Below are 8565 nucleotides of genomic sequence, written 5' to 3'. Positions count from 1 at the left end.
CTGTTCAAGATTGTATATGAAAAAGGTGTAGCAGTTTGGTCAGCTCGTCAGAGTGGGGTTTAGATTGAGGGGTTATATTTATTTTCAGGTCTCGTTCTACTAAAACTTTAATTTTGATATGTCGCAAGCTAGGTAACATGGGAGTCGCGTTTATAATTCTCGAGTATCTTCATATATCACAGAAAATGCCCCTGGTAAATTGTAATCTAAAGTAGTGCAGAAGATACTTCCGAAAGTAGCGAGGACATAAATTATGTACAACACTCTCGTCAACGCTATTTTATCATATATAAACATATCTTTTCTCACATTTTTGGTTGTTGTTAAAAAGAACAGAATAAACAAACCCGGTACATATTCATATAAATATGAAGCAAATGTTACGGTTTGTGTAAAGTAGCACAATAAACTTCAGCTAATCTGATTGCTGACAAGCAATGATAAATTAAATTGAATTTATTGTTTCTAGTAGCAGAGCACAATGACTTGAAGTCGCTCTTAAAGAAGTAATGCCATCTGCCAATAGACTATGAGACAATTTCCAAGTGCTTCTAGAGCGGTTTTATTGTTATTATTATGATTGCCATATCAACCTAGGAATTTCGCGTTTGGTTTTTGGTGGAAATATTTGTAGAAGCTTTATCGTTAATTATTAACTTTATTAACCTCGGCAAAAGTGGAAAACTTGGCTGTAGAGGGTGCTGATAGTGGTTATAAGGAAGTTCTGATAGTACGCTTAATTGATGCGCCGATACTTGATTCTTCTGGAAATTTTCTTGTTTGAGAACTAAAAATTCGTACACATTATTTTCATTTTTAAGATGGCAGCACCGTATAGTCGTCCACATGGATACTAAAAAAAATATTTCACCTTTCAGCAGTCATGTCTTGGCCTTGTCGTCAGTTGATTTTGACGTCAAGTCTGTGCAATTTCAGCCACCAAGAGACCAGCCATTTTGGGCTGATTCTTTCTTGAACTGCAGAACGCACGTCTTACCTTTACGACTGTCAGGATGCGAAAGAGGCAGAGACAACACGGTGCGAGATTGGGTCGGACGATGCAGGGTTGGACGAAAGCTAAAGACGAGCGAAATAAGAGCAGCAGGGCTGTGTCACCTAGCCAAGGTTAATATATAATAAGACCAACTACGCATAGTGTGCAGAATACGTTTGATATAAAGAAGGATTACATTTCCCATCCACACATTACCCCTCTCCCAAAAAAGACGGGAAACTTAGGACTAAATCATCTAAGAAGTTTTCGATTGTATGATTAAAACCGCATCTTCAACATGTTTAATATTATATTGGTTCATCCTCAACGACTCTTATGTAGTTTTTTAAGTATTCGGGAGTTTTTTTCGCTCGAGTTGGGCGTTCAGCAACGCTAGGCTGAGGATTTTCCACCAGCGATGGCTGTGGAGTAAAGTCCTGGTCTACCGAACATTCTGGAAGAATGTCATCATCTTCGGAGTGTCGCCAACGGTAAACCTTCCTGGTTTGCGATACATGCCTCTTTAGGGTTTGACCGTTTTCGTCGCTCAAAACCAGCATGCCATTCCTTTCCTCTGTCACCGTATACCTACGAGGGTCGAACCTTGGCTCCCCTTTTAAACGGACCTGTCGTTCTACGACCACTGTGTCCCCTGGCTTAATGCGGCATTGACGGGCACCTCGCCGTGCGTCCTCTCGTACTTTTGCGTCTATTTTAGATTTATGATCTCTCGCGTTAAGCAGGTTGTCATCGAAGGCTGCTTTCCCGCGATAAATCAGAGGGAGACCCCGTCTAATTTTTCTACCCGTCATCACCTCTTCTGGTGGAATACCTGTAACGGAATGTGCTGCAGCGTTATACGCATGAATTGCCGCATCCAACTCTTCTCCATAGCCTGATCCACTTGTAGCCGCCGCGGTCATTGCTTTGTTTACCAGCTTCATGCAGCTCTCAGCCAGACCGTTTTGCTGGGGGTATAAGGGTGTCGAAAAAATGGCGTTTATTCCGCGTTCGAGACAGTATTGCCTATAGTCCTCTCCGTTGAAGGGGGGACCGTTGTCCGACTTTATGTTATCTGGGAAACCTTCTTTTTCGAACACCTCCTCCAAGATCTTTCGAGTGTTCTCAAAACTCGTGGACTTCACTGGCTTGGCGATTACATATCTAGAACGGTAGTCCACAATAACCAGCACCGATATTCCACCGAATTTTGAGTAAGGGCCATTAAAATCTAAGGCGATGGTCTCCCATACCGCATGTGGAGCGAATACTCGTGCCATGGGGGTTGGCCTCTCGGGTTTACCGTTGATTGCGCAAACAGGGCATGACTTCGCCCATTCTTCCGCATGTTTCGTCATACCAGGCCACCACACCCGCTCTCTTAAGATACTTTTGAATTTCGCGATCGACGGATGACCCTCATGAGCGATGCTCAGGGTTTTCTTGCGTAGACTTTCGGGTATTGTTGCTCGGCCCGTTTTAACCAGCAGATTTCCCCGCATGGACAAGTCGCTACTCAGAATACGGAATTGTTTCAAGTGTCTTGGCCAATCGTCGGTTTCTAAAGCGTCAATAACCTGTCGAGTATAGAATTTTAGTTTGATCATAAAAAGCGAACAACACATTTATAAGTACCTCCATAAGTTGCTCATCCTTCTTTGTGGCGTCCTCAATCTCTTTCTCGGTTAAAAATCCGATTTTATTCACTTCTAGGGAAGCAATCTCCCATGGACTAACCCGTTCGTCAAATGGCTTATCGTTTCCTTCATAGAGCCGAGAAGACGGGTCGGCTATATTTTCTCGACCCCGTATGTATTCTACTTGAAAATTATATGGGCTCAGCCTAAGGGCCCATCCATCTGCGCGGTTCAACGCTCGTTTGGTATCTTCTCGGGATCTGTTTAATATAAACGTGAATCCTTGTGCGTCGGTACGGAGGGTAAAGGGCCGCCCTAATAAGAAGTAACTAAAATGCTCGACAGCCCATACCGCAGCTAGAGCTTCGCGCTGGTTTTGCGGGTACTTTTTTCCAGTGGAGGTCAACGATTTTGACGCAAAACTTATGATGCGGGGGGGATTTTGGTTATCATCCTGGACGAGGACAGCGCCTAGTGCATGAGGTGAGGCATCCGTGTATAGGATCGTTGTATCGTGGTCCGAAAAGTAGCCGAGAGATGTCGTACACTGGGCAATTTGATGCTTCAAATGTTCAAAAGCTTTCGTGTGTTCTTTATTCCAGGTCCATGTATTTGAAATATTCGTAAGAGCCCACAGTGGACTCGCAATATCTGCGAACCCTTGGATATAAGGGCTAACAAAGGAAGCGAGTCCCAAGAAACTCCTTAGTTCGGAGATGGTATTAGGCTGTCTGAATCTTCGAATATCCTTTATCTTTCCTTCATCGATATTGAATCCACGTTCACTCAGCTCGTGACCTAACCATCTGATCTGGGTCTTATCAAATTCGCATTTATCATGATTCAAGGTTAGGTTGTTTTCCCTTAGAATTCTCAATACGTGAGCCACCGTTTTTCGAAGTTGCTCCAGGCTCTTCGCAAACATGAGAATGTCGTCAATGTATACAATGATGTTGTCTACTCCCCCAAGTATCCTCGACATTTCACGCTGAAAAATTTCTGGGGCGCAATTCACCCCAAACATCAGGCGAGTAAATCGGAACATTCCGTTTTCTGTCAGGAAGGTCGTGAGATCCCTAGATTTCTCGTCGAGTTCCAAGTGGTAAAAAGCGTTTGATAAGTCAAGCTTCGCAAAGTATTTTGCCCCGTTGAGTTTAATTCGCATCTCGTTCAAAGATGGTAAGCGATAATATTCCCTTTTGATTGCGCGGTTCGGCGCCCGCATGTTGACGACCAACCGAAAATCGTCTTTACCCTTAGCTACTGCCGACATACCGCTAATCCAGTCGGGGGCCGATCTCACGCGTTCGATGATGCCTTGTTCTTGCATTTCTCGTAGCCTTGTTTTTGCGCTTTCCCTGTAGGCGGCAGGAACGTTATAGTACGCATTTTTAGCTGGCGGAACAGACGCATCAACACTAAATTTGATCGAGACTCCAGGAACTTTGGGGAACTCCGTATTTCGCTTGATTTTCTCGCAGCTGTTCACGTCAACTCCAACTTTCAGCAGACCCAGATCGCTAGCAGTAGACCGGCTTAAGAGAGAGCGAGAACCTTGGTTTATGACGTGAAATTCTGCCATGATCGCTGGTTTACAGCTTCCTACTACTGCAATCAGTGCCTTGAACGCACATTCAATAGCAATGGGACTTTTGGACGCGTAGGATCGTAGGTCGCTATTACTCAATTCACGGATAAGGTCTAGCTTAGCACATCCCGAGGTAAACTCATATCTAAGTTTGATCCAGTCATCCCCACCAATTGTATTGACATCTGAACCAGAATCGATTAAAAAACAGATTGGATTCGATGATCCCACTCGACAGTCGACTAATGTATCTGCCAGAGAAATCGTGTTTATTTCCTAGAAGAGTAACAGTATCAACAAAAATAGTCTTAGTAATTTAAGAGTACTGCGTTGTATTTCAATACTGGCATGATAAATTATTTTGTTTAATATTTGTATTATTTTTAAAGTAAAATAAAAAGGAATCGATTCTAATACTCAATCTCTCGTAGATTTACCTTTCCATCGTTCTCATCGCGCATCTGTTGTGACGAGGGCTTCCGCTCAGCTTCCAAGTGGTTGGTATCCTTTTTCCGGCAAACTATAGCGAAGTGACCACGCGCGCCACACTTATTGCAGTTACAATTGATGGCCGGACACGATCCAAATTTATGAAAGAGACGATTGCATTTAGAACAACGTGATCGACGTCCTAACCCACGGTTTCGGCTTTCATCCCTCTCCGGCCTCTTCGAGTGCGCCCATCTGTCGGCCATTTCTTCGTGCTTCCGTTTCCAACGTTGGCTTTCATCAGAAGTTCGTTGATGATTCCGGGTAACCGCTAGTGCTTGTGAGGGTTCCGGTTGAGCTGCTTCAGCTGCGTAAGCCTCGCCTCGAGTAGCAGATTGGACGATGAAGAGTGTTTCATATCCATAGGTCCGTGCCGATTTAACCAAATCTTTATTGCGCATCCCTTTCAACAATTGAGCCCGAATGAACCGGTCCTGATCGGCAGTGCTGTAGCCACAAAGACGAATTTTCTCCATTAGGCGAGCGTGAAATGTGATCGCAGGTTCATTCGGCTCCTGGCTCATGTTAGTAAATGCTTCATGTTCGGCTGTTACGTCCACCATTGAACGTAAGTAGGCTTCGATGTTCTTCACAAATTTGTCATAACAGTGAGGATCTTCCAAGCACGGCCGGAGTCGTGCAGCTAGTGTTATGCCTTGTAATTTGTCCCCCATTGATAAAAACAGGATTTGTGAACGCTTCACCGGATCATTTATGTTGGAAAGAGATACGGCAATCTCGAATCTATCGATGAACCGAGCCCATTGCTCCCACATTCTGTTAGCTGGGACGTTGTCAGGGAATGGTTGGATATTTTCCCATCGAAAATTCCCTGTGCTCGTCGATGCTCCAGCGTTCACATTGACGGCGTTCCAGCTGCGGTCATTTTCATGTGAATCCGCGTTGGTTCCAACTGTTCCGGGTGCGTAGCCGGAATCAAGTACTCTCACCAACTGGTTTAGTGTCTCTCCCAGCTGCTTCATGCGGTTGTGCCATTCGTGATTCTCACTTTGCACTGTCGGGTGTTCTGTGCCCAAATCATCTCTGGCGTTGTTAACGGGCTTGGTTGAATCGCGATTCTCTTTGCCATCTTTCATGGCAGTCGACCTCTCGACATTGCCAAATTCTTCTTCGCAATCAGAATTTCCATCATCGCTCTCGCATTCGTTCGTGTTCTGCCGTCTTTCCGATTCGTCGTTTCCGTACTCGTCGTCTGACGGTACATTCTCGAACTCTTCGGGATCATCCAAAAAGTCGGGAGCACGCACATATCTTCCTTCAGCCATTTTGGATAACAAATTTTAGAGTTTGAGTTGACCTGTAAGAATTCGGATAGGACCCGAAAATACGTTTAACAGTTAGCCATTATTACTTTCCTTTTAATAGTTTCATCTGCCAGTAATGCAAGCCAACGTTTTCTAACTTTACAGCACTTATAAAATCGCATCTAAATTATCGGAAAACTAAATAATCAGGGAAAAGGAAAATAAATGAATCATTTATTGATAAGCTGTTAGCTGTTGTTTCAATAAGCTTCCAAATTAGTTGCCTCCTCCGCGCGGTCGTCTCGATCCGCTGCCATGCTTACACCACGCGGTCGTCCCGATCCGCTTCCGTACTGAATTATCACTCTTGGCTGACGCGGTCGTCTCGATCCGCTACCAATTTCTTCGTTTTAGCCATCGCGGTCGCCTCGATCCGCTACCTGAACAAAAACGCGGTCGTCCTGATCCGCCTTCGAGGCTCAAAACGCGGTCGTCCCGATCCGCTACCGAACTTCCATTTTATCGCAACACACTCCTGCTGCATTTAAAAGAGCAACACTTCAATAAACCCGCGAGATTAGGATTGTGATGAAAACCATCAAGTAAACAAGCTAAATTTCTTACTACCGGTGAACGCACTATTTTTAATTTTACTCCACTCTTAACTGAGAGAAAAAAAATCTTCACACTTTATCACTGCGCGAAAAAAAAAGCATTTTCTCCAGGTTCTTCATTTTACCGTTTGGCTTACATTACTGAATGTTCCCAATACAACAATGCAACCCCCGAATGGCTGGTCTACAGGTGGCGAGAAAAACAAATTCCGAATTGTTTTCTAACTTGAAAATATCAGCTCCTGGCAGGATCGCCAATGTGCAATTTCAGCCACCAAGAGACCAGCCATTTTGGGCTGATTCTTTCTTGAACTGCAGAACGCACGTCTTACCTTTACGACTGTCAGGATGCGAAAGAGGCAGAGACAACACGGTGCGAGATTGGGTCGGACGATGCAGGGTTGGACGAAAGCTAAAGACGAGCGAAATAAGAGCAGCAGGGCTGTGTCACCTAGCCAAGGTTAATATATAATAAGACCAACTACGCATAGTGTGCAGAATACGTTTGATATAAAGAAGGATTACATTTCCCATCCACACAAAGTCTACATCAAATTAACAGTGTATAAATTAGTTCGACTTTTGTTCACGCGCAGCGACAATCATGTCCAATGAATTCTGCAAGAGTCAGGTATCTTGTTTTAGTCATCTTTGGTTGCATCGAATGTTTTCTGCGATCGGAAAACATGCAACTTCGGCGTCAGTCGAATCGCAAATCATGTTAAAAATGAACATCGGTATCACGTTTACTCTGTCCGTGTGAATCACGAAGGCAGAGTGGCGAGCACAAATACATGAGGTTGAGTTGAGATGGGCATGTTGACCGGTTCGGTGTTCGCAAGATTTTAGGGCCCCTTTGAGTGGTACGCTACTGGAACCATACGAAGTATTTGGTTCTTTATTTCATTCACATCCTTCTATGCTGCAAGGATTGCTCTTTCTCGTAACTAGTTTACGTTCAGACAATTGTCAGCAATCGCTTTAAAAATTTTATCTATTAATTCCACTACAGATGCTACCAAGTTATAAAAGTCTGGTGGGAGTTTGATGCAGCCGGAGATACCAACTACCACTTGCCCTTCTCCGATTCCCGAGATTTTTTTTAGCGAAGGTTTTAGTATACTTATCTCCCAAATGAATTCTCATGTTCTGATTCAAAGTGACATAAAAATGTTAGTAGAGGAACTGCTCCATTATACATCTTATTGGGCCGATATTCACGAAGAATGCACGAATTAAACACCAAATTTTCCCGAAATCATTGAACAAATAAACAAAATACGCTTACGTGCTCTTATGGAATCGTTCAGCATTGTATATTTAGTAAACTTAGCTAGATTTATCCTGAATTTTGTAAAACAAACCATTTATCACAACGCTTCCATATCCATCTCAAAACTTGAATCACTGCTAAATTACTCATCTCACGATGCCCCCATACTCAGCATACTGTTGATCATGTATGAATCACATTATCATGAATGAACGTAGCCGCAGCCCGTCGTAGTAGGTTGCCTAGATATCCACTGTAGTTGTTTACGTGCAAAATTGGTAACCTATAGGTAACCACTGCAGTGTTGTCGATTTATGTCAGTTATGTCGGAATAATTTAACATTTTCAGTGTGTTTTTTTCGTTTGAACAGAAACTGATTTGGCAACTTTTGATTTCCTTCAACGCAGTGGAAACAGATGAAAATACATACAGTTGAAATTAAGGAATTATAGAAATTCATCTCATATATTTGAGCTGAGAGATGAAATTTGAGGTAAACATTTCAAAGATTAAAGTGTTCTTAGTGTAGTAAGTGATTTTGTTTAGTGATTTAAATAAAAAGTGGTCCGCTAGTGATGAAAAAACTTTGGTTGGTTGCTGAACGAGTCCCGTTGTAGCCGTACAGAACAATGCGCGGATTTTGTTTTGTGAGGTAGGTGATTGAAAAACTCATTTAGAGTTTTCGAGTGCAGATGCCCGACTAT

The 8565-nt window shown here is 43.3% G+C and overlaps 1 protein-coding gene across 1 annotated transcript; it reads right to left on the bottom strand.

Moving 5' to 3' along the window:
- Positions 1-1302: 1302 nt before the first annotated feature.
- On the bottom strand, positions 1303-5994 carry LOC129728866 (uncharacterized protein K02A2.6-like). The gene is made up of 3 exons (XM_055687332.1): positions 4657-5994; positions 2630-4495; positions 1303-2571 (listed from the first exon to the last, which is right to left on the bottom strand). The coding sequence occupies exons 1-3, from the start codon at positions 5992-5994 to the stop codon at positions 1303-1305; spliced, it is 4473 nt and encodes a 1490-aa protein (XP_055543307.1).
- Between the last annotated feature and the right edge of the window lie 2571 nt (positions 5995-8565).

Source organism: Wyeomyia smithii, chromosome 3 (genome assembly GCF_029784165.1).
Source record: "Wyeomyia smithii strain HCP4-BCI-WySm-NY-G18 chromosome 3, ASM2978416v1, whole genome shotgun sequence".
Classification (NCBI taxonomy): Eukaryota; Metazoa; Arthropoda; class Insecta; order Diptera; family Culicidae; genus Wyeomyia; species Wyeomyia smithii.
The sequence above is the reverse complement of the archived record's forward strand: the minus strand, read 5'-3'. Positions and strand labels throughout refer to the sequence as shown.

Bases quoted from the DNA above. Each gene is read 5' to 3' on its own strand.
- LOC129728866 (XM_055687332.1), bottom strand. From the start codon at position 5,994: ATGGCTGAAGGAAGATATGTGCGTGCTCCCGACTTTTTGGATGATCCC. The intron at 4,496-4,656 runs GTAAATCTACGA...TTACTCTTCTAG, and splicing joins GCGATGAGAACGATGGAAAG to GAAATAAACACGATTTCTCT. The intron at 2,572-2,629 runs GTACTTATAAAT...TATACTCGACAG, and splicing joins AGGATGAGCAACTTATGGAG to GTTATTGACGCTTTAGAAAC.